This window comes from Saccostrea echinata, unplaced genomic scaffold (assembly GCF_033153115.1).
Source record: "Saccostrea echinata isolate AGI-Se365-2 ecotype Australia unplaced genomic scaffold, CSIRO_AGI_Sech_v1 ptg000028l, whole genome shotgun sequence".
Classification (NCBI taxonomy): Eukaryota; Metazoa; Mollusca; class Bivalvia; order Ostreida; family Ostreidae; genus Saccostrea; species Saccostrea echinata.
Window position 1 is genome coordinate 5,283,377 of NW_026889777.1, and position 27,697 is coordinate 5,311,073.

Sequence of the window (27,697 nt, forward strand, 5' to 3'; positions counted from 1 at the left end):
TTTTTTTTAAAATTAATCTAGATTCCTTATTTATGTAATAATATTCCACTACAACCTGCATATGGTGTTTATGTCTCCCTACTTATTATACACTCAAATTAAATGATTTTACAGGGATTTCAACAACCCCTTTAAAGTCAGCATTTTGTAAATGCTATGGTCATTAATGACCATATCTGCAAATACAACCTATTCTTGGGTCGTATCCTGACTGTAAAATTTCATACAAATTGTTTTGCTTTTGTTTTTGTACCAAATTTGACTACGGAATATTCTGTCTACCTCAGGTCGACCGGGGATGTTTTCTCCTATTAGACGTATGCTCCCTGCTCTAGGATTTCCCGGGGAACAGTGTTTTATGCCCCATTGCCTGATTTGTATTGTTTGTAGTTTTTTTTTAACATGGAAGAACGGCGTATCTATAGTTGACGTTGCTAAGCAACTTAAAAAAAAACCTAATAGGCAGAAACATATGATAAAAAGAATCTCCTAAGTTTTTGATTGGATATGATTGTATCTTAACCGTTTTTTCTTAAGACAAAGAATAAAGATAGTGCAATCTATCGCAACACAAAAATGCCTAATGTTAAGATCAAATTATGGGTAATTATTAACACCTGTTATTACGATGATAAATTTTTATTCTTTGCCATACGCGGATCTAGAGGTGGGGGGGGGGGGGTTCGGGGGCTCCGCACCCCCTCCCTTTGAATTTGGAGAATTATTAAAAGTATATACTGAAAAAAAATAAAAAGATGACTTTGACTCAACCATCGCCACCACGAAATAGGTGTTTTTCACGTTTGGGAAATGGAATTTACGTTGTTTTGTTTGTTTGTTTGTTTGTTCTTTTTTTTATTTTTTTTTTTTTTTTGGTTGTCAAGAACAGTTTGGTTTGGAAATTTTTTGACTGGGTTGCCCCCCCCCCCTGAAAAAATTCCTGGATCCGCGCCTATTTTGCTTATTTAATATGCAACTCTTATTGAAACAAAAGCGGACGGACATAAAATAATTAAGATGTTGTTTAAGATTATATTAAGGATTTATCTGTGGATTAATCTTGACTTCCGCACTTCCTTATTTATCCTTTCTTAATTAACGAAAGAAGTGAAAAATTGAAGATAACATATAATGATCGATCTAAAAAAAAAAATGTATAAATAATACAATTCTGTGAAGAGGGGCATAGAAACCGAGCCCTTGAAAGACGCCAGATTTTGTTAAATATTTAAAACGGATTTTTTCCTTCTTATTATTTGTCATTTCTAATTGCTTTTTTTTGGGGGGGGGGGGGAGGGGCTTTCGAGTCAGTTAGTTTTGACGATCTTATTCGTTATAACGATATAAATTTTAATTCTTTGCTTATTTAATATGCAAAGCTTATTGAAACAAAAGCGGACGGACATAAAATAATTAAGATGTTGTTTAAGATTATATTAAGGATTTATCTGTGGGTTAATCTTGACTTCCACACTTCCTTATTTATCCTTTCTTAATTAACGAAAGAAGTGAAAAATTGAAGATAACATATAATTATCGATCTCAAAAAATCTATGAATAATACAATTCTGTGAAGAGAAGCATAGAACACGATCCTTGGAAAGACGCCAGATATTGTTATAATATTTAAAAAGTATTTTTTTTTTTCCTTCTAATTATCTGTCGTTTCTAATTGCTTCTTTTTTTTGGGGGGGGGGGGGGTCATTCGAATTAATTTTTACGATCTAATTTTTTTAATGCCCCCGTAATCGAAGATTCGGTGGAATATTATTTTTCCCGTCTTTCTGTTTGTCCTTTTAAACTTTATCCTTGCTCATAACATTGTTCAACTAGGGTACACCGAAAAGTAGATCTGTAAAACTCTTTCAAATTTAGAACAAGTAAAAAAAAATAGTTCCTTTTATAATACAAAAGTGAGTGTTTGCCTTATGACTTCAAACAGTCCACAAGAAAAGAAAGTCCACAAGAAGAGTTTTTCCCTAAATGGTTGACAATTTCACACTTAACCTGTATTGTCATCACAAAGGTCGACAGGTCGACTTGACACCTAATTGGAAAACTCTTATCTCTCTTATAAAGGTCGACAGGTCGACATCAAATTGCTAAATCTTATCCATCACAATAAAAGTCGACAGTTGACATCCAATTAGGCTATTATTTTCACTTAAAACAAAGATCGACAAGTCAGCATTTTATACCCGTTCAGTTTCCTTTATAGCTCAAAACAAAAGTAGACAGGTCGAAAGTTTACAACCTTTCGGTATTCCTTTTACCTCTCGAATTGAGAAGCTTTGTTTTACGCGAACAAACACAAGACATTAGGGTTAGTCTTGTAAAACCACTCGATTAATAGATCCCATCGGAGATTATGGTTAGTCCTCGAACACACCTGAGAAATTAGGGTTAATTCTCAAACCCTCCCGAGAGTCTAGGGTTGGTCCTCGAACCCACGAGAGAAATAGGGTTAGTCCTCGAATCCACAGGAAAGTTTAGGGTTAGTCCTCAAACCCACCCGAGAGATCACTGGAGATTATAATCTGTCGACCTGTCAACCCGTCGACATGTCTACCTGTCGACCTGTCAACCCTTTGACCTTTATTCCTGAGTACATGTAAACCTGTCAAGCAAACAATCTGTCAACTTGTCGACCTGTCAACCCGTCGACCTGTCTTCCTGAATACATGTAGACCTGTCACACATAAAATCTGTCAACCTGTCGACCTGTCAACCCGTCGACCTGTCGTCTTGTCTACCTGTCAACCCGTCGACCTGTCAACTAAACATTCTGTCAACCAATCGACCTGTCATCATGTCGACCTGCCCACCTGTCTACATGTCCACAATTTTACCAAAAACAGTTCTAAAGCTACATGGAATTTCTCCAGATTTCCTCATATTATTTAGCATTGCCATTAATTCTTCAGCCGTTTTGCGTATGAAAATATTTACCTGTACTACTTATCCATATATCCAAGTTGAGCCAGCTTTTGATTGGCTAGAGCGATGGTGGGACTTCATTTGACCTTGACCTTTGGTAACCCGGCTTGTTGCTTCATTTGACCGGGGAAGGTTCGCCGGCGTACGCCGATCTCGCCGGTCTGAAATGGCCGGCGAGCAATTCGCCGGTCTTAGAAATATGGCGGGAAGATAAAACAACTTATAAAATGAGGATACTTTTTACCAATTCGGCATATTCTTTAATTGTGTGCATTTCTTGAACAAATCTCCATTCATTTATTTAAAATCCGTTCTTAATTTCTAAAAATAATTTTTTTTTCATGAGGTCCATGACTTTTTTAAACATTGAATTTCTAATTATCCAACCTTTTTTTCGCTAAGACATAACGTAAAAAGTGATAGATCTTAGTTAATTGATTGTTATATAGTATAATTATTTTTTGTTTTCGCCGGTTTACTTCATTTGCCAGTTAGCCGTTTTACGCCGATCATATGACCGGCGCAATTCGGCGTACGCCGATCTGTAACAAATGAAGTTGGCCCTATGACTTTCATAGTTAAGATGTGTATTCCTTGTGACAAGACCTTCCTTTGAGTGCCAACATATTTGACCTCTTGACCTTGACATTGCAGTTTGATCAACTTTTGCAAAAAATCATCCAACTTTAACTTTTGGCATAACTTTTGAACAGATGGTGTTGGGCTTTCATATTTCATATGTGTATTTCATATGTGACAAGACCTTTCAATGGGTGTAAATATTTTTGAATTTTTGACCTTGACCTTAAAGTTTTACCCACTTTTATGAATATTATCCATAACTTTTGAAAAGTTAGTACTATGGCTTTCAAATTTCAAAGGTATATTTCTTGTGACAAGACCTTCCTTTGGATACCAACACTTTTGTCCTTTTAACCATGACCTTGGAGTTTGACCTACTTTTAAAAAAAAAATTAACTTTGGGCATAATTTTTTAATATTTGGTTCTAGGGCTTTTATATTTTGCTTGTATATTTCTTATAACAAGATTTTCATCTGTGTACAATTAATTTTGACCCTTTGCCTTGACCTTGGAGTTTGACTCACTTTTAGAAAACAGAAACCTTGACTATAACTTTTGAATGGTTGTTGCTTGGACTTTCATATTACCAGGTATATCTATTGAGACAAGTTCTTTCTTTGGGTAACAATACTTTGAATCTCTCTACCTTGGAGTTTGACTTGCATTTGAGAAAATTTATCCATCGCCATAAGCTGTCATACGGGGGCATCAGTATATTACAAACACATCTGTTTTTGTTTTTTTGTTTTTTTGTTTTTTTGTTGTTGTTGTTTTTTTTTTTTTTTTTTTTTTTTTTTTTTTTTTTTGTTTTTTTTTTTGTTTTTTTTTTTTGTTTTTTGTTTTTTTTTTGACAAGGAAAAATAATTTTCGTCAGTTTTAATTTTTTTCTTCAATTTTCTACACGCATTTTTTGAAACTGAATATTCAAATTGCAATTTAAAACATATAATCATGCCCTGACTTGAGTATATACTGGTACGTGCATGCATGTACCTGAAAGAACTCAGATTCACAACTGGTGGATTTGGAGGGGCAACCTGGACACATCCACCTCCACAAATTTCAAAAGCTATACGAATATATATTGTGTGACATAATGTCGTAATGGTCGACGAATTACCGAATTCTCCTCTTTGTAAAACAGAGAATATCCGTTGGTGAATTAGTCTAAAATTGTGTTAAAAGCCCACCCACCCCCAAAAAAGATAATGTTCAAATTACTCAAATTAACACCGTGTACAAGTACTAGCCTAATTCATGCTTAATCCCCAGAAATACTAGAGATCGAGAGACAAAATTCTTTCTTCCATATTATTATAGGAATGAGTAAAATCAAGTGTACAGAAAGTGTAACAATGACTTTGGGGTAATTGAGGTATTTCAAAATCACATTTACATGTCCATAACAAATTATACTTATTTTGAAGTACTTAAAATACATGTATAGACGGGGTAAATGCGGTTTATGTTTTTGTGTGTCGACGAGGGGAGGAGGATGAGGAGGGAAGGAGAGGGGGGTAAAACATACAGTAAAACTATAACTATAAACATTTTTATGCATAGGTCTACGTACAATATATTCCAAGTCTCCAAAAAGTCCGTGTACTTGGATACTGGGTCTATGGTCCATTCATTGCGCAGCAGCCCTCATTACCCCCGCGTTACCCTCATTTTATATTTGACTTGTTGGGTATATTTTGTATTTATTCAAATGGAGGACTAAGGGAAGACATCCCAAGTCTAGGTCAAGTTTGGAGAATATATCATGATTATCCACCAGCAATGATGCTTCCCACTGTCACCAATTTTGGGGTTGATCTTATACAAAGATCCACAAGTATTGTTAGTTCTGATAAAAAGAGCATTCTAATAACTCTGACATAGGATAGTCATCACAAAGGTCGACAGGTCGACTTGACACCTAATTGGAAAACTCTTATCTCTCTTATAAAGGTCGACAGGTCGACATCAAATTGCTAAATCTTATCCATCACAATAAAAGTCGACAGTTGACATCCAATTGGGCTATTATTTTCACTTAAAACAAAGATCGACAAGTCAGCATTTTATACCCGTTCAGTTTCCTTTATAGCTCAAAACAAAAGTAGACAGGTCGAAAGTTTACAACCTTTCGGTATTCCTTTTACCTCTCGAATTGAGAAGCTTTGTTTTACGCGAACAAACACAAGACATTAGGGTTAGTCTTGTAAAACCACTCGATTAATAGATCCCATCGGAGATTATGGTTAGTCCTCGAACACACCTGAGAAATTAGGGTTAATTCTCAAACCCTCCCGAGAGTCTAGGGTTGGTCCTCGAACCCACGAGAGAAATAGGGTTAGTCCTCGAATCCACAGGAAAGTTTAGGGTTAGTCCTCAAACCCACCCGAGAGATCACTGGAGATTATAATCTGTCGACCTGTCAACCCGTCGACATGTCTACCTGTCGACCTGTCAACCCTTTGACCTTTATTCCTGAGTACATGTAAACCTGTCAAGCAAACAATCTGTCAACTTGTCGACCTGTCAACCCGTCGACCTGTCTTCCTGAATACATGTAGACCTGTCACACATAAAATCTGTCAACCTGTCGACCTGTCAACCCGTCGACCTGTCGTCTTGTCTACCTGTCAACCCGTCGACCTGTCAACTAAACATTCTGTCAACCAATCGACCTGTCATCATGTCGACCTGCCCACCTGTCTACATGTCCACAATTTTACCAAAAACAGTTCTAAAGCTACATGGAATTTCTCCAGATTTCCTCATATTATTTAGCATTGCCATTAATTCTTCAGCCGTTTTGCGTATGAAAATATTTACCTGTACTACTTATCCATATATCCAAGTTGAGCCAGCTTTTGATTGGCTAGAGCGATGGTGGGACTTCATTTGACCTTGACCTTTGGTAACCCGGCTTGTTGCTTCATTTGACCGGGGAAGGTTCGCCGGCGTACGCCGATCTCGCCGGTCTGAAATGGCCGGCGAGCAATTCGCCGGTCTTAGAAATATGGCGGGAAGATAAAACAACTTATAAAATGAGGATACTTTTTACCAATTCGGCATATTCTTTAATTGTGTGCATTTCTTGAACAAATCTCCATTCATTTATTTAAAATCCGTTCTTAATTTCTAAAAATAATTTTTTTTTCATGAGGTCCATGACTTTTTTAAACATTGAATTTCTAATTATCCAACCTTTTTTTCGCTAAGACATAACGTAAAAAGTGATAGATCTTAGTTAATTGATTGTTATATAGTATAATTATTTTTTGTTTTCGCCGGTTTACTTCATTTGCCAGTTAGCCGTTTTACGCCGATCATATGACCGGCGCAATTCGGCGTACGCCGATCTGTAACAAATGAAGTTGGCCCTATGACTTTCATAGTTAAGATGTGTATTCCTTGTGACAAGACCTTCCTTTGAGTGCCAACATATTTGACCTCTTGACCTTGACATTGCAGTTTGATCAACTTTTGCAAAAAATCATCCAACTTTAACTTTTGGCATAACTTTTGAACAGATGGTGTTGGGCTTTCATATTTCATATGTGTATTTCATATGTGACAAGACCTTTCAATGGGTGTAAATATTTTTGAATTTTTGACCTTGACCTTAAAGTTTTACCCACTTTTATGAATATTATCCATAACTTTTGAAAAGTTAGTACTATGGCTTTCAAATTTCAAAGGTATATTTCTTGTGACAAGACCTTCCTTTGGATACCAACACTTTTGTCCTTTTAACCATGACCTTGGAGTTTGACCTACTTTTAAAAAAAAATTAACTTTGGGCATAATTTTTTAATATTTGGTTCTAGGGCTTTTATATTTTGCTTGTATATTTCTTATAACAAGATTTTCATCTGTGTACAATTAATTTTGACCCTTTGCCTTGACCTTGGAGTTTGACTCACTTTTAGAAAACAGAAACCTTGACTATAACTTTTGAATGGTTGTTGCTTGGACTTTCATATTACCAGGTATATCTATTGAGACAAGTTCTTTCTTTGGGTAACAATACTTTGAATCTCTCTACCTTGGAGTTTGACTTGCATTTGAGAAAATTTATCCATCGCCATAAGCTGTCATACGGGGGCATCAGTATATTACAAACACATCTGTTTTTGTTTTTTTGTTTTTTTGTTTTTTTTTTGTTGTTTTTTTTTTTTTTTTTTTTTTTTTTTTTTTTTTGTTTTTTTTTTTTTTTTGTTTTTTGTTTTTTGTTTTTTTTTTTGACAAGGAAAAATAATTTTCGTCAGTTTTAATTTTTTTCTTCAATTTTCTACACGCATTTTTTGAAACTGAATATTCAAATTGCAATTTAAAACATATAATCATGCCCTGACTTGAGTATATACTGGTACGTGCATGCATGTACCTGAAAGAACTCAGATTCACAACTGGTGGATTTGGAGGGGCAACCTGGACACATCCACCTCCACAAATTTCAAAAGCTATACGAATATATATTGTGTGACATAATGTCGTAATGGTCGACGAATTACCGAATTCTCCTCTTTGTAAAACAGAGAATATCCGTTGGTGAATTAGTCTAAAATTGTGTTAAAAGCCCACCCACCCCCAAAAAAGATAATGTTCAAATTACTCAAATTAACACCGTGTACAAGTACTAGCCTAATTCATGCTTAATCCCCAGAAATACTAGAGATCGAGAGACAAAATTCTTTCTTCCATATTATTATAGGAATGAGTAAAATCAAGTGTACAGAAAGTGTAACAATGACTTTGGGGTAATTGAGGTATTTCAAAATCACATTTACATGTCCATAACAAATTATACTTATTTTGAAGTACTTAAAATACATGTATAGACGGGGTAAATGCGGTTTATGTTTTTGTGTGTCGACGAGGGGAGGAGGATGAGGAGGGAAGGAGAGGGGGGTAAAACATACAGTAAAACTATAACTATAAACATTTTTATGCATAGGTCTACGTACAATATATTCCAAGTCTCCAAAAAGTCCGTGTACTTGGATACTGGGTCTATGGTCCATTCATTGCGCAGCAGCCCTCATTACCCCCGCGTTACCCTCATTTTATATTTGACTTGTTGGGTATATTTTGTATTTATTCAAATGGAGGACTAAGGGAAGACATCCCAAGTCTAGGTCAAGTTTGGAGAATATATCATGATTATCCACCAGCAATGATGCTTCCCACTGTCACCAATTTTGGGGTTGATCTTATACAAAGATCCACAAGTATTGTTAGTTCTGATAAAAAGAGCATTCTAATAACTCTGACATAGGATAGGCTTCAGCTTTCTAAATCACAGTCCCTCTTTGATCTTGATCGATGTATTGGAGTTGTTTATGAAGCTCAAAATTGTTTAGTTGCTTCCAAGGGTATGAGATCCAAGAACCTTAGGTTTTAGGCATACAGGGGAGACAACATAGTTCTCAAGTAAGGATTTATTTAGTTGATCTGGAACATCGGGCTATAAAATGTTCGATGGTACACATGCTGTACTCCGTATCCGGATACGAGAGACAGGGAGCCCTTCGTGTGGATCCGATATCAACTTTACTGGACATTCCGTGTCCTTGAATTAAAGACAATAGTCCCTCCTTACGGTTAATGACTCCATGATTGGATTTATGGAAGTTAAGTCCAGTTGTCATATCGTCATCCACTGGTATCGTCATCTACACAGCAGTCCCGAGTAACACGAAAAGCATCAATTTTGAAAGGCATATTATTGAACAATCTGCCATTCGCGATTTTGGTTCCTAACCCTTTAAGCTTCATAAGCTCAGCTGTGCATACTTTGCTGTCCGGCATTATTTTCTCATTAATAAGGTTATCATTGCAAATGTGTCAAAAATTACATTAATATGTTTCTCCCTTATTGTGACATTAAGTTAGTCACAATGTATTTTTTCCTGAAATTTTCCTAAAAGTTATGTCATTATTCATCATGGGTCAAGTGTGGACCTAATGACTTGTCCCTTTCCTCTTCAAATTACTGTTTGTTGTTTTTTCCCTTCATTTGACATTCCCTTTAACTGGTCCAGATCTCATCTGATTGGAGTAGACGCGCTGACCTTTGGCTGGTGATATACTTAAAATTTAAGACCTCTGCATTTAAAGGCAGCTTTAGTTTCGTATTTCTAATCTATATTCTATAAACGGCAGTAGTGACACTAAAATGTAATAAACATGTATAAGTAAAATGAATTTAGAACACCACTTCCCTCCTCTTAAGAAATAAACAACAATGTTAAAAAGTTCACTGGGAAATGAATTTGGTTGGTCACGTAATCAAATCCTGTAAAGCCTGATGGGCTTCTCAGTAGATTTGATTACGTACCAACCAAGTTCATTTCCCAGCACACACCTATAGGAAAGTTTAAATAAATGGGATAATGACTCAACTTAACAGTCACAGGTATACTGAAGGTTTTCAGGGAATAGGCAGATCTTCGAGATGATAATAATCTAATGTAGAAGGCTATGACATGACCGTAAGCAATTCAACCACAGAAGTATTACACACAGTTTAGTTACGGTCTCCAGTCAATTATGACAGTGAACCATCTATACAGTTACTAGTCTAAATACAAAGACATGACGTCATTTTGGGTTGTGGTGTCATTTAATGTATAAGTAATATATGGAGTACCTTTTAACGAGTGTATCTTCAGATATCAGACGGGGGGGGGGGGGGGAGCTTGTCCCCCGAGTCTGATATCTCAAGATGCACGAGTTAAAAGGTACTCTCTATGTTTTGTATCATTGTTCTCAGGTATTGAGCTACCCATGATCTATCAATTTCACGTTTATAGCACGTGATTCAACTATATTCTCTTGCACTCAGTTAGCCATGATCTATCAAAAATTCGAAAAGTATAGCGCGCTGTATTTCTTGAACTTTCTACCTTCTCCATTCAATTCTGAACGTCATGGGTGACGATTGTGGTTTTATACTTTCGCAATTCTTAGACAAGGAAAATCAGTGTTTTCAATAAGAGCTGGCAACCGGCAAAATTAACCAGCTGTACGAAAAATTTTGCCGGCTATGAATTTCCGTCATTGGGATTTTGCCGGAGTTGGTATGCGAAATCCGTAGATTTTATCGCGACTATCTACATGATCTAGTGTAACTTCCCTTGAGTGTGCTCTTTTTCGTGGAAGTTGATTCGATCCAATACGTACTATAACTAACAAGGCTACAGCTACAACTTGCGAGAGTAAAGTTTAAAGAATAATTTTTAATAAATAATTCCAACCGCATTTAAAATTCACAACTCAGCGATCACGATTTAACTTTAGCTTTACAGGATATGATCAAGATTATTGAGAATTTGGGGCTTCATTGACACAAGCGTCAGTAATCTACGGCCTAAAATGTCGAACAGGAATATAATTTTTTTTTAAGGATACACCAAAGGTTTCCGAATGCCAGAATTTAATTTGCATGTAATTCTTTCATTATTATTGATAACATAATAAAAGTATATATCATTTGAAAGCTTGTTAAATTTACTATTTAATTATCCTAATTTAAACTTTAATTCATAAGTTATTTAAAAATTATTTAAATATTAAAATAAAGTTTAGTGCATAAATATTTATAAATCAACTTTTTGGTATTTAACCCCTTAAAGTTATCATTTATCAAGGTAGATTAAAGATTGAACTTAAAAACTGCGTCTCAGATTTTTGATAGATCTTCTAATTAAAAAGTTACAGCCATTTGCACTTCAATGTTACAAATGTATTAGCCTAATTTAACATTTCCCTCAATAATTCTAAAACTAAGCTAGATATCAAAAATCTGAGATACGGTTTTGTGAACACGCATTTGAGAATCAACCCATCCAATTTTCATAGAAATTGGTCAATAAATAAGGGAGCTGAATCCTTTGAAATAATACCACAAACTGTCTGATCTTACTTTACAGTAGAGGGCAAAAACCCATTACACAACAAAATCTGCCAAAGCTAGGAATATATATGACACCTTGGAGATTCGGCTTTGGATACCTGTCACTAAGCCATATTTCCTATGCATACATGTACTCACAAGAATGGGAGGTTCTTTTCTGTATTTAGATGCTTTTAATTAAGTAAAATAGGTTCAATTCTGAATCAGAAAGATTTCCCGGCAAAATGGCAAGAGCTAAGCTCCACCTCCTATTTTATGGTCATCAGTGATCTGTTAGATCTCTTTCTCTAAATCTAGAGTCCCTGTAGTTTAATTACTGATAACCGTTGTGTGGCTAGTGAAGAATTCCCCAAGTGGTCAAAGTAATTTATTGCGTCTTTCATGAGCAGACAGTCACAGATCAAATCAGAAGCTTCAATAACGGAACATTCACATGTGGTAGTGTTTATGTTTCATTGTTGTTAAATAATTAGAAAACCATTTCATAATTACCAAGAATTTTACATGCATTAAAAAGTAGTGATTACCTTCTTTTTCTTAGCCAAAAATCTCAAAATTGTTGAAAATCTTGAAAAAAGCCTTTGGTGTATCCTTAAAACGTTCTCTGTAACTCCACAAGATAGATCAAGATTAAAACAACAGCAAATATTTATATCTAGGCCGATATAAATTTAAGAAAATTTTGTCTAAGATTGTGTAATATTTCAATTTTTCTGGGGGGGGGGGGATACTGTATGTCACTTCTTGTTAAAAAGTTCTGAAATTTTAAAAAAAAAAAATTTTCTTATTTTTCAATAATCGTCAGGAACAGCTCATGTGAATGGGACTATTTATGGAGCATATTCAGTATGAATTGTCTGTGATATAAAAATTCATACTTAAGTTGTCTTAATGTTTTATAGACATTTAGTTTTCAGAAAAAAAAAAAACTCTGTCTGTCAAGTCCATATTACTAATCAGTGAAAGGGTATAAATTGTTTTCTAAATGGCTTTATTAGGTAAAATTTGGTATATGATAGTGACAGAAATATGAAAAAATATGGTACTTTTTATTGGCCTGAGAGGTAAGAAAAATGAGTCAAAAATACTTATTTTCGTTTTCGGCCTGGGATCTTCGCCCCCCCCCCCCCCTCGGGCCCCCTACCAGGGCTCTGCCCTGGATCCGCCAGATTGGTTTCGTGCTTTCCAAAAAAATTCTTTCAATTGAAAAACTTATTGCAAACACAGGGAAACCGAAATTATGAAGGAAAATTCCTCAGATGAGTTAAGAAAACAGATACAGGTTGAAGATTCTTTGGGAAGTACATGACGTTTAATCTGCCGGAACTAAAAATTGAACCTATCATAGGTTTTGATATAGGAGATATTTTAGACATGATGGAGACTGAGTTGAGTGCGTTAATTTCACCAGTCCCGAGGTCGAGACAAAGAAGAAAAATGAACGGTTTGTGCAAGTGTCCGATCATGAAATTCAGCGTTTGATAGACTCTCCAAAAAAAAAATCCTTACAGTCGTGAAAATCCCAAATGGGCAATTTAAACGTTCAAGCCAAACAAAGAGTGGCGTGCGACACGGGACAATGTCCACTTTTGACCGAGATGAACAACGATTCACATTAAATGTTTAATTTTTTAAATGAATGTTTTCGTCTCTCATGATTTTGAAGCGCAACAAACCGCACACAATGTACTACAGGGAGCGAGGTGGATATTCCTTGTTTTCTAATTCCAATACAAAGCGCTGCATCCTGTAAGGAGATGGGCGAACATAGCGTGCAGAAAGCCTAATAGCTTCAGAAATACAAAAATGTTTTTGTGAATTTAATATTTAGAGTAAAGTTCTCATGATTGAAATTTGTGAAATTGTGATACACAAAACTTTTCTGAAGAAAATTTTCTCGGCAAAATTTATTCTTTTATTAAAAAAATTAATGTGGTATTCGTGGGGTTCGAACCCTAACAATAAAAATCCTGAGTATTATTTTCTTTCGAGACTAGCACGCTTACCACTAGACTACACAAGTCCTGATGAATAGTGGCATTTAAATCATGTTTGTGATATGACCCTTGACTTAATGGACTTCAAGTATTTCTCGAAAAGATGCGAATGTTATGTCATAAAAGTATTTTTTTAAGGTATAGTGGGTCATTGCTCCATATTTTTGGTAACCAAAAAATGTACATTTTTATGCAAACTTTGAGGATTAACTTTCAAAAAAGGTGGAGCGAAGACCCACTCATATCGAAAAATAGTGTTATAGTATGAGAAAATGACTCTTTTTGCCCGCTTTAGTGTGTGTCTAATATTTCACTGGCAAGTAATTTCAATCTTTGAGGGATTTTTGCAAATTGTAGAGATTTTACATAAAGAATATTTTAATGTTAGACGAAATATCAAGGAAAATTTTGATATAATTGAAATTTAATTTTTCATCTTCGTGCTTGTCACACTATAGGCTTATCGCTCGTCATGTTTACCCATCTCCAAATTTAGAGAATTGCTGTTCATCTTGGTCAAAGGTGGATATTTCTCCGTGCGGCACGCCACCCCATGAACGTTTAAATTGCCCATTTGGTATTTTTACGAGTGTTTGGATTTCTTTTTAGAGTCTACCATACATAATTTCCTGAAAAATCAATTAAATAAAATACCATTAAAAGAATCTGAAATGTTAGCATTTTAACCTATTTTTAAGCTGATTAGGAGATAATTTTTCCGGGTTGACGTCGTGGGGGTAATTGGTCAGTTTTTGAGATGAACACCACGTCGTTACCTAGCTTGTCTAATTATCTGATACTTTAGGCATGGGTTTCTTTGGAAGAAATTTCAATGCATATTGGCATTACTTGTTTATAAAACATATAAAATTAAAATGAAAACCTATTTCGCAATGTATTGTAATTAACATATGACAAAAGATTTATCTAGCAGGGTTGAAGCATTGGGGGGGGGGGGGCTTCCTCCCTTTTTTAAGTGGACTTTTGCTGTAGTTATACAGTTATACTATGTTGCACCCCACCCCCCACCCCCAACACACACACACTTTTTGCTGCTGAAAGGTTGGAACACTGGCGATTTCAAGTAGTTGAAAAATATACCGAAAAGTTAGAGAAAGGAAAGATGCACCCGTCCTCACACACACCCTCACACACGAACAAGAGATGTTTGTGAAACACATACCCACCCACCCCCCCCCCCCATCCCCCCCAAAAAATTGGAATTTTTCTAAGTCCAAGGGGCATAACTATGTCAAAAATTGCTCAATCGTACCCAAAACAGAATTTGACCTTGTAGATATTTTTAGAATAAATCTGTATACCAAATTTCATTTCAGTATGTACATCCTCTGCGAAGAAAATGAACGGAAACTGCAAAAAATTGGAATTTTCCTAAGTCCAAGGAGCATAACTCTGTCAAAAAAAGCTCGATTCTTCATGGTGCTTTAAAAATAGGTTAAACATTGGGATTGTCAAACCAAAATTCTTTGACAAGAGAGAACATCCACTACGCATCAAGATATTATTAAGATACCAGAGAGTCTGGCACATCTGTTTCATATCTGGATATTTTACTAGAAAAAGACGTTAATGGTAATCTAACAACAAATCTTTATGATAAACGTGATGACTTTAAATTTTCAATCGTCAGCTTCCCTTACTTGTACTTATATGCAATAATATACCCTTATCACCTGCATATGGGGTGTATGTCTCAGTTGATTCGATACGCAAGAATATGCTCTACGTATGAATAATCTCTAAAACGAGGTAAGTTATTGACAAACAAGTTGATGAAACAAGAATATCAACAGTCTCGTTTAAAGTCATCATTTCTTAAGTTCTATGGTTGATACAATAACCTATTCAGCAAATACTATCTATCATTAAGTCATAGTATGCTGAATGACGTTTTTCATACTAATTGTTAGGCCATTATTTACACACTGAATTGTCGACGGATTTTCCGTTATTTACCGATCATGACAAGGAGCACACTTCGGGTGTGACCGGTTGGCAGGGGATGCTCACTTCCCCATGGCACCTGATCCCACCTCTGTTTTTGGAAGTCCGTGTTTGCTCTGCTCCCAATTTGTGTTGTTTTAATTGACTTTGAGCTTGAATACTGTTCGTTATCTCCATATTTCATCAGCATATAATGACAAAGTATCAGCATATAATGTTAGAGTATCAGCATATAATGTTGAAGCATCAGCATATAATGTAGAAGTATCAGCATTCAATGTCAAAGTGGCAGCATATAATGTTCAAGTATCAGCATATAATGACAAAGTATCTGTTCAGCATATAATGATTAAGTATCAGCATATAATGTTAAAGTATCAGCCTATAAGGAATGTTCTCCACATAAGGCAGCTGAGGCGTTCCATACTCAGTCTGTTGTATTTTGTAGCATTATATGTAGGGATGTCAACGAATAGTCGACTATTCGACTGTCAGTCGAATGGACCGACGATCGAATAACAATCAATAAATGAATAAGCAGTAACTAACTGTTTAACAATTTAACAGCCACCTGGCGTTTGGATAGTTTGAGATTAACCCCCCCCCCCTAATTTATTTCATAATAAGCTTTAAAAAATATCGGCTAGCAAATTTTGAATGCTCACTAAAATAAAAACTAACTGCATTTACAGGGGATTTCATGAATTTAGGAAAATTAGATTTCTAAATTTATTTCATATATTCTTGGTCGCCCGCGTGGCGCAGTGGTTAGAGCGTCTGCTCTACAGTCGCGAAATAAGGAGTTGATCCTTACGTCGCGGGTTTGAATCCCACTGTGGGACGTGGAGACCGGTCCTTCGGATGAGACCGTATAAACCGAGGTCCCGTGTCGCAGTAGGTGCTGGCACGATAAAGATCCCTCACTGCTCAATGGCCGTAAGTGCCGAGCAAAGAACAAAATTTGCAGCTCTCTACCGGCAAGTGGTGGCGTCTCCACATGAGTGAAAAATTCCCGAGAGGGACGTTAAACAACATACAAAACAAACATATATTCTTGCTATTCAACGTTACGCTGCATTAATTTTTATGTTACGTTTTAAACAGATTAAGGGTTTTTGAGTTATAAACACGTCAAGTACCAGTGAAGTTTGAAATAAAATTTTATTTTCAGAAAATGTCCCGAATATTCGACTATCGTTCGAATAATGCAATCGAATAATCGACTAAGGAAAATAACTATTTTGACATCCCTAATTATTGTATGTTGTTTTGATTATTCGTCCTAACAGCTTAATAGTCTCAAGTTCATTCTCTCATATATAGCAAATTTATATATGACCACTAATTTATGTAGATATGGTTTGAAATTTTCTTATGCAAAATTTATTTTTGTATGGTGATCCTACAGGTACAGGTAAATTTAAAAAAAAAAAAACTAATATGCAAGGTTTAGGAAAGGTGAAGGTAAAAGAAATAATGATACAGTTGAATTGATCTCATCAATGTTGTATGATTGTCGAAGTTTGCTTTTAAAAAATCTCAAAAAAAGGTAACGGTGCTTGAAATGTCAAGGTCATAAAAAAGTCAAGATCAGAAAAAAAATATCTCCTCGGTTTGTACCCATGTATGTACTTTGATGAAATATCCAGAACAGTTTCTTCGAAATTAAGATAGATGCAAAATGAGGGATAGTGGGGTCAATGTCACAGGGAAGGTCAAGGTCAGAAAATTTATAATACGGATGAATAGCTCACACAAATTTTTATCAGTAGATAAAGTTGATGTGAACATCTTGAATTGTTTCTTTGAAAATGAGTAAAAAAAAAAAGGGGGGGGGGGGGAGAGGGGGTATATAGTGATGTTAACGTCATAGGGAAGGTCACAAGATCAGAAAATTTTGACCTAGTTGAATAGTTGTAACCAATTTGTATCAGTGCATGAGTTTTGATTTAAAAATCTGATTTTTTTAAGCTAATGACAGAATAGGGAATGCTAATGTCATGGGAAAGATGAAAAACATTTGACACAGTTTAATATGGAGGGTAATCGTGTTCAAAAATCCAGACTTGTAAGTTTGTAAATCCAAACTTTTAAGTTTGTAAATCCAAACTTTTAAGTTTGTAAATCCAAACTTGGAATCATATCAGTTTCATAGTATACATATGTAAGTAGGTAATTCCGACATCCTAGCATGTAGTTCCGAACATAGAACTGTGTTGACTTCGAGTTTATACTATGAATGTGTGTATTTTTGATGTTGTAAACTTTGTTTTCCGGAATTTATATTTCCGCGCTCTGAATAAAACACAAAGACAATTGACAAGTCTACAAATGTAAAGTCTACACAAGCTTATCTTTTAAAAAGATTGGTGAGCTAGCGCTGTAGCATAATAAAATACAGAAGAAGATATCTGAACCATTTGTTAAATTTGCTGAATCGATTAATTTTTAATAGGAAGGTAGATTGGTGCACTGGGGGTTGAGTTTGTGGGGGGTGGGGGTGTCACAATTCAGGATGGTGAATCTAAGAGTGTGCTTCACGTCGCATGGCCGTAGGAACCGAGGGGGCACGGGGGGGCGTGCCCCCCAATAATTTTGCCGATATATAGATTACTATAGTAAACATAGATACTATAAGCATGTGCCCCCTCAATAAAACCGCCTGATGACCTTTTTTTTTTTTTTTTTTGCTTGTCAAGGAATATTTGGTAGTTGACGACCTTTTTTTTTTTTTGCTTGTCAGAAAATTTTTAGTAGTGCCCCCTCAACTGTCAACTGAAAAATGTTTGGCTGTGCCCCCCCAAACTGAAATTGCTTCCTACGGGCCTGCGTCGGCAATGGCATAACTCCTAACTGTGATTTAAGCATTCTGTATTTTACTGTAATTTCAATTTCGAGGTGAAAAATAAAAGGTCAGTAGAACCAATGAGCACCTTCGGACCTTTCCGGCAAGCTCGGAAAACATATCCGAGGTTGCCGCGGTTTTCCGAGCTTGCCGGAAAGATCCATGAAGGTAGATTAGAAAAGCTATGTATTCATTACAACTTTAGAAATAACAGTCTTGGTTTTATAAGACCCGAGTTACTGTTACTTTTTGTTCATTTACGTGCAGGTTAGACAATAAAACACGAAACTTCAGATCATGTGTATTTTCAGATGATAAACACTAAATTGACATGTCTTTCCGACATACTCTGAAAAAGATTTTTGTTGTTGCTGTTTTTTCCGAGCTTGTCGGAATTATCCACTAAGGTGGTAAAACTGTAAGGGAAGCTAGATGTCTAGAATCTTGGCATTATATGGCCAAATTTTTTCTTGTACTTTTATGTGTAGGTTAGACAATAAATTTTAAAAAATTCAGAATCCGGATCTAGACTGGTATTGTCTGTCTCTAACCTACGAAATGTATATCGCGCATATCAGACAGGAAAGGCCAGTGTAAATTCGGATCATTTCTATTTTTGTATGACAAAACGAAATTGTTATCGTACAGTCTATGTACAGTAGTTTTCCCAGAATCCCCGACCGTGAAGTCGAGCATGCGTATTTCAGAAGTAAAGACTAACGTAGTTGCTAGCGCTCGAGAGCGCTAGCAATGATTGTCGAATTTTGATAATGAGAAACTATGGAGGGGCATCAGTGCCACATTTTTTCCCTTTTTTTCTAACTTCTTCGTTTTCCAACTGAAATAAATTATTTAGATTTTATTTCTTTTTTTATTCTAACTTCCAATTTTATATTAATATTTTCATTTGAGTTTGTTATTTAATTTTAATACTAACTCTTTGTTTATATGTTCCAATTTTATTTAACTTCTTAATTTTATTTTATTTGACGATGTGACATGAATCATTACCCGCCTATTCACGGCTTGCGCGGATCTAGAGGGGCTTCGGTTTTTAAGGTCTCAACCGAAAAATTATTCAGTTTCACTTTCAACACTCTCAATGACGAAGGAATAGTCATTACCAACATGGCCGTAGGAATCGGGGGGGGGGGGGGGCTCAATAAAAACGGCTGATGACCTTTTTTTTCTCTTTTTTGCTTGTCAGGAAATTTTTGGTATTTTGGTAGTGCCCCCTCAACTGTCAACTGAAAATGTATGGCTGTGCCCCCCCCCCAACTGAATTTGCTTCCTACGGGCCTAACCAACACGTATGTTAAAATGTTAAGCGTCTTAGATTTTGCCGGCGGGCACTAGGAACTTAGGACAAGCGAACTCTTACCCTCCAATGGCCTACGAAGCTAGCGCCCAACCACTAGGCTACTGTGATCAGTGCTCCAGTTTATTTAGAACCAATGTAACTGCAATGATATCATATTAAAAAAAACAACAACCACTCAGTAGATAAAGATCCGTATCAATTTTTAGGGGGGGGGGGGGGGGGTTGGCTCCAAAAAAATTGACGATGAAAAAAATAAATAAACTGCCCAAACTCCTCCTTCGTGTGAGGCGATGTTTAGGATATCTTTAACTTTTCAGTAACTTTCTTTTCAACGCAAGAATTTGCCAGAGTTTAATGATACTGCAGAATATGGGGGTGGGGGTGGTTGGGCATACAGCCTATAAATTAATTTTCATATTAAAACAGCTGCAAAAGATTATTCTCCAAGCAAAAAAATTGGGAGCCCAACCTTTCGATCCCTCCTACTTCGGACCTGAGATTTGTTAGTGAAATTTTTTTTTTCTCTGTCCTACTTTAAAAAAATAATGTGATGACAATATCAACTTAAAGATACCTGATATTTGTGTACCATAAGCGGGCAATCAAAAATGGTGGTCATATTTATCATATTTGAAACATCTTGGATCAGGGCCATAAAACTTAGACGGGCTCATTTTTGATCACAGTCTCACATTTACCAAAGGGATTAATAGTATGTAGAAAAGAGAGACTGGGATCAAAAGTGAGCTCATCTAAGTTTTAAAGCCCCGAACCAGGTCCGTAGGTAGCAATTGGGGTGAGGGTGCCAGTATATACTATTCCAATAAAAAAAGCAATTTCTGATTGTGCCCCCTCAATAATTTTGTCGGTAAATACAAAAGAAAAGAAATAAGGCTAATTCATCGTAGTGCTCCCTCAACAGGAATGTTTCATTGGGGGGGGGGGGGGGAGTGGGGAGCTTATCAAGAAATTTTGTTTTGTGCCCACTGCTCCACCCCACCCCCCACCCAATGAAAATGCTTCCTACGGGCCTGAAAACGAGAGAAAACACGCCAGAATGATATATGGTCTTTAAAATGAAAAAAAAAAATACGTTCCATGGAAATGTTTCTACGTTTCGTATCTAGACTGTTCGCCAAGATCTCTGTGTACCTGTACATAAAAGGCCGTAGCGCCCCCTTTCGTTTAAATTTTATTCGGATTTCTTAGTTTAACTCTGTAAGTTTTACTTTCTTAAACAAACTTTCGATTTTGCTTATAGTTATTAGTCCCCTACCGGTGAAACCGGAGGGGACTATAGGTTTCCTCTGAGTCTGTCCGTCCGTCTGTCAGTCTGTCAGTCTGTCCCACTTGGTTTTCCGCACTTTTTTCCTAAACGCTTGCAGATATTGAGCTGATTTTTTATATGTGAGTGTATCTTGATGAGTTACAGATCAAGTTTGCATTTCGTTCCGCTTCGTTGAATTTTGACGGAATTAAGGCCTTTTCAATTTTTAGGGGTTTTCCGCAATTTTCTTCTTTACGCTTTCAGATATTGAGCTGATTTTTGGTATGTGACTTAACTTAGATTAGTTATAGACCAAGTTTGCATATCGTTCTGCTTCATTGATTTTTGACGGAATAATGACATTTTCAATTCTTAATGGGAACCAGATTACACTTGCCGGTAGGGGACTAGTATTGCTAATGCAATACTCTCAGAATGCTTGTTACCAAAACAATTAAGTATTTAAAGTTAGGTGAAGTGAAACATAATTGAAATTTTAAGATAGAATCAAAATACGAAAGGAATCAAAATTGCCATAATAAAATATATAAAATAAACAAGCATTCTGAGAGTATTGCATTAGCAATACTAGTCCCCTACCGGCAAGTGTAATCTGGTTCCCATTAAGAATTGAAAATGTCATTATTCCGTCAAAAATCAATGAAGCAGAACGATAAGCAAACTTGGTCTATAACTAATCAAAGTTAAGTCACATACCAAAAATCAGCTCAATATCTGAAAGCGTAAAGAAGAAAATTGCGGAAAACCCCTAAAAATTGAAAAGGCCTTAATTCCGTCAAAATTCAATGAAGCGGAACGAAATGCAGACTTGATCTGAAGCTCATCAAGATACACTCACATATAAAAAAATCAGCTCAATATCTGCAAGCGTTTAGGAAAAAAGTGCGGAAAACCAAGTGGGACAGACTGACAGACAGACAGAGGGACAGACAGACAGACAGAGAGACACGATTACCCTCCATAGTTTAATAGTTCTCACCAATATGTTCAGTTCATAAGTTTTGATAAACTTATTCGGAATGATTTCTTTGAATACATACAAATGTTGGTTAACAGGGAGTTGGAGGGGATATGGTAACGCGCTTTTGTGTGTGTATTAGTTTGTTTTTCCTTGTGCGAAACGGAAGTGACGTTACGGTAGTTTGCATTGGGGTAGATGACGAGTACTGCCTTGATTTAGAGATATGCTCTTTTCGAGGGGATGCTCCGCTTTGCTGTGCCCTTGTTTTGTTTACTTTTTATTATGATTAAAAATGTTATTTGAAATCAGAGGCTTTTAGTGCTTTAACATATATAGAGCTTTTTAACTAATACGAAACTTCGATCAATTGTTTCAATTCATTGCAAAAGTCTTTCAAAGAGGCTTCAAATAAAGGGATTCCTGTTTGTTGCTTGTTATGGAAGCTATGTCCTTTTGCATTCATACTCAATTAAACGTGCTGTTCAATTTCATAGAATTTCCGAGGATTATATTTTGTAGTTTTATGACATATTCATGGCTTCATATATCTTTAAATGAAGTATAAAAATTATATTCTTTCCAAGACACTGTGGATTGCACCGATTCACATACTAAGAAACCATTATGGCTCATGCACATTTAAAGGCGTAGTTTATGCATGTGCAATGAACATAATTTTATTCTAAAGTTATCAAAAATATTTGGAGAACAATTTTGTTTTAATTAAGAATTAATAACAATCAGATAGGAATAAAAATTTCAGTTATTGTAGATAAAAATTAGAAGTGTATGAAAGAGAGTAAACTTCTTTGTTCAAAATTATGGAACACCCATGCGGTCAAGTTCTCGATCCATCTGGCACATTGCACATGGTTGACAGAAACTTACTACCAAAAAGTCCTCTGTTGCGGAACCCTGCATAAATATACAAATAATTTTTATTTTAAAAAATGATTTTAATATAGAAATTGTGGTTGATTTTTTTTTAAAATTATTACCCGTATTAAAGGAAAACGTTTCATATACATTGTAATAGAATTATAGAATTTTTCAATCGACATGAAATACCCTGATCCCTCCTATGGTCCTTATTCTGCTCCTCAGGATGGTCATTGCTCCAGTAACACAGAAAGCCAAACAGCAACCCTCGCCGGTCCTGGTCGCCAATTTATACTTGTAACATGGTGTAAAGAAGTATGTGAGTAAGCCTGTTTAAATACCATATATTAGTATTATTATTTCATTTATTTTCAGTAAGTCAGCTCTAGATCTGTTTTCCAGCAAAATTATGTTATTGATGAATACAATATTAGTATGTCCGTTTTCTTCATCATTTCTTCATGTCGAGATAAAATGCATGGGTGATTTTTTTTTTTCAAACTGAGTTATAAGATAGTAATAAGTACAAATTCTCACTTTAACTGTCAAAACAGTTACTGTTATGTGGAAATTCTATGGATACAACGCTTTCTGAGTTTCGGGAAAAAAACAGTTGCATGATATTAAGTTATGGATTATAGTAACTCTTTCGGTTTTTTTTTTTTTTTTTTTTTTTGGTTTTTGATTGTTTGTTAATTTAATTGATTTCATACACAATTGTTGAATCTTGATTGAGTGCAAATATTTATTTATCATTATATATTATAAGAAACTTAAGTTACAGCAATATTTCATGTGTGATTTCACATATACAATATAGAAAAAATAATAAGGTTTCATGTAATCGATTAAATAGGTCATCTGAGTCCCTCATGCAGGTGACCAATGGTGATCTGTTTTCGTCCGTCCTCGAGCGTCGTAAGTCGTCCGATAATATTTAAACATTTTTACTTCTTCTCTGGAACCTCTTAACCATGTAACAAATTTTGGTTTGTATTATCTAGGAGCAAAGGGAAACAAAAACTGTGAATTTCTTGATCACTTCCTACCCAAAGAGCCTAAGGGATGGGACCAAAACCATCAAATGCAGTCTTCAAAATCTTCTACTTTTTTCTCAATATCAAACAGTCAAAATGTTAGTATGATCATAATGACCATTGAGCCTTTAATATTGTGAAATTTATGGAGCATGGGTGAGGGGATCTGCATGGTGCTAGGGTAGGATTCTATTTATCAGACAGTGAAACTGCTTTAATACTGCTTTAATATTTTTTTTAATTAATCTCTCCCCCAGTATAATTAGCAAACAAAATAAGTGCACGGTTATGATAGGCAAGGGAACCTCTACCTAACTGGTGACATTTATGGCCCAGGGTCATGGGTTCTGGCGTTAGGGAGGAGGTCTGTTGATCAAATCTTGAAAATGCAAAAATTGTTTGAAAATATTCTCCCTTGCTCCTGGGTATTTAAAAGATAAAATAAATGTATGATTATAATGAGCAAGTCGCCTTTACCTAAATTGTCAAAACCATGCCCCTGGATCTGGAGTTCTGGTTTAGAGCAAGACTCTATCGATCATATAGTGAAAATGCATTATCATTTTTTAAAAAAATCTTCTGTGCTCCTGGGCATCTAGCAGGTCAATGAAATACATCGTTGTAATTACCAGAAATGGTAAATCATGACTACAAGGTGAGGGGTTCTGGTTCTAGGACCGGGCTCTATTGATCATATAGGAATATCTTTACTCTATAATTAGAGAAAAGTTATTTCCCTGTAAATTTTTACCTATGATAATAAAATGCTGTAAACCTTGTAATTTATGGGTCATTTTCATTTAAAAAAAATTGTACAAGAGTTTATTACGTATAATAGAAAAAGAACTTATGTATCATTTAAGTGTCGCATTGACTTGTATATAATAAATAAATAGTTAAAACATTAGCCAAAAATACCTTATTTTTTGTACTATAACTTAAATCCCAGGAGAGGCTACTTGAATGGCAGATGGTAGCTGCGTACTTTAAAGTAATATTCTATAGCACTATTTCGCTGTTAAGAATGGCGGTAGTGAAAAACAGCCGTATACTAGGCAACATTGTTGAGTGAAAAATTTTGCAGACTACCAGACTAGCCACTTTGTTGGTCCTTGATTGCCCTATTTTTCTCTTGTTTTTGTGCATCACATTTCCCTCTAAAAGTTTATTTGGCATTATTATATAATCATTACGATGCAATTCTGTAATTCCAGGCCCGTAACAACGGTTTCAAAAGGGGGAGGCAACTTACCAAAATAATCTCAAAATAATCTGACTAGCAAACTTAAAAAAATGTTTTATTCCTGGAATTTGCCAGTGCTCGACCTTACAGTGACAAGTGTGTGTGTGGGGGGGGGGGGGGACCAACATCTAAAGGAATATCTACAATATTAAAATACATGTGTTATACTACGTTCTACGGGCCTGGATTCTTGACAGCTAGGTTGTATTATACTCAGGAGACAATTAAGGCCCCTGAGCCTTTCATTTACGATCACACAAATGAATGAAATTAACATCTCTAAAACATATTATATAGATTTAAAAATGCGTTAATAAAAAATATTGTTTTGAGTGTTACGATTGAACTACTTTGTTGTGGTTGAAATTTTGACACTTACTCTTTTCGACATTGGTGAAGATGTCAAACAGACCCGTAGACCACTCTCTACGACCTGTAATGTCTGTCACCATCAGCTGATTATCGGGAACAGCAGCTGCTGTTGGTTGTTGAACAATTACCGTATTCGCCATACTGTGCAGAGTTCTTTCTCTGTAATCGGACTTCATTTTCAAAATCAAATATTCATTCCTTGCAAGGTAATAATTTTCACAAAAAAGTTTCTGTTGCAATTAGTTTGTGGATTAGACTTTCCTTGATTATTTAGACCATTTGTTTTATTTAGAGAACCCATATGGCGACAGAAATGGGAGGTATTTGATGATGTTTCTCGTTATATTTATTTCCTAACACTACCTCTAGGAATTCTACATGTAAAAGGCGAAAACAAATTATACATATACACAGGCGATACCAGTAGTCCTATGCGTGTATATATACTAAAGTCCATTTCCACTAAGACTAAAATTTGATTATTGCTTAAATTTTGTCACGTGATGTGATTATGAAATCAGTGCTGCGTTTAATCAATTTGAAAAACAAAATAGTGCATATTTAAGTTGAAAAAGTTATCATAAAAAATAACTCGGTATGTACCAGTATTTGAATAATCTTAAATATAGTAAGTCTACAGCTTTGCAACTAATTACAAAAGTTATGTGCTCATATCATTTTGATAATACCTGAATTCTTTTAAAATTAGAACATTGCACTTTTTAAGAACCATCTAATTAAGCCTAGGCTTTTCATAAATTTCCATATCTACTCTTTGAATTAAAACCAAAAAATGTCATATACTTTTAAATGTATACAGAAATGGTAATTACAAAAAAAAATTACCTTCTTCTTCCCAATTCCAATCTTTAATCTAATCAGCCGTTATCTGGTTATTTTCGCTAACGAGAATTGCAATGTTTCTTTATTTACAAGATACAGACCCACTCACGCTGGGTAATGTTGGTTTATTGAAACACTCGTTATTTATATACCGGACATGCAGTGCAGTGAAACTTTAAGATTAACTGATGATCGGGTTACGCCTACTTATATGTCAGTTCGGCTTTTTAGTTTATAGATGCAACGCTTTCTTTATTATATTCTTCTAAAAGTTACGTCTTTTGCTCTAAACTTTTGAAATACATGTATATTATAATAAGGATATTCTTTTGACATTCTGTACTGACACTGAAATTATTGGGCTTGTATCTTGGAAACTTACAATTAAGTAATGGACATGCTGACAATCAGATGTCTTTTATAAAATTTGTTTTAGACGTAAGAAAATACACAAACTCTGCTTCAGTGTATTTAGAAAACTGGAAGTCTACATATGAAAATTACTCGATATACTTGTATAGAATACTCAAATTCTGGTTCAAGGTTTTTTTCTAGTGAAAATAATATAATATAAACTTTTCTGATGAACTATAAGATAACTGTGACAGAATGAAAAACAGTAAGAAAAATTGGGCCTTTTATATTGAAGAAAAATTGTATGAAATTGGGTTAGGATACATGTTGTGTGAACAAGATAGAGCTTATTCCAGAATTTTTTCCCCAATTATAAAACAAAGACTGATTGGCATTTGTGTTCGAATCTTTTGGAAGAAATCAATTATTCTTCAAATTGTAATATTTACAAACATATAATAGACAATTTTTCTTAACAGTATTATCTTTGTAAGCCCATACCTTCTATGTACAAAAAGCAAATTAGTCGAATTAGGCTTTCATATCATAATCTGGAAATTGAGACAGGACAACATAATACAATACCTAGGAAGAGTAGAATGTGCAGAATGTGTAAAAGTGAAATAGAGATGAATACCATTTTGTTTTAATTTGTCCACATTTTGAAAAGCTTCATAAAAAATTATATCAAGATGTATAACTGACAGAAGCCATCTGTTTTTAAATTTGCACAATCATTAAGTGCTCACAACGTTCATGATCTCTGTAATTACAGAAAATATATTCATTTTGCTTTTAAATTGAGAGAAAGCTTTCTCTCATATGGTAGTTCTCCATGAAATCATTAATGTTACATGTTGTATTATATATATATAATCTATAAAGACCGCCATACAATGCCATCATTGTAATATTTTGTATTTAAGTTATTGGTGAAATGGATGCATGTATGACTTAATCAATAAATAAATAATAATAGATGAAGATACACTTTTTCCTCGATCATATTTTTTCATACAAAAATTCATTTTCTTTTTTTATTTCTTTTACACAACAACTAATGTAACCGCGATATATTTGACGGTTTGACTAGGACTAATCAAAGTTACGCCTCTTGATACCTAGATGAAATATCAAAAAAAAAAAAAAAAAAAAAAAAA

General features: G+C 35.1%; 1 protein-coding gene across 1 annotated transcript; it reads right to left on the minus strand.

The window, feature by feature from the left end:
• Window positions 1–22,470: 22,470 nt before the first annotated feature.
• LOC133194057 (placenta-specific gene 8 protein-like) lies at window positions 22,471–26,295 on the minus strand. Its single transcript, XM_061329993.1, has 4 exons — window positions 26,187–26,295; window positions 25,348–25,499; window positions 22,878–23,017; window positions 22,471–22,724 (listed from the first exon to the last, which is right to left on the minus strand). Exons 2-4 carry the CDS (start codon window positions 25,478–25,480, stop codon window positions 22,629–22,631), a joined length of 369 nt encoding a protein of 122 aa, XP_061185977.1. The 5' UTR covers window positions 25,481–25,499; window positions 26,187–26,295; the 3' UTR covers window positions 22,471–22,628.
• Between the last annotated feature and the right edge of the window lie 1,402 nt (window positions 26,296–27,697).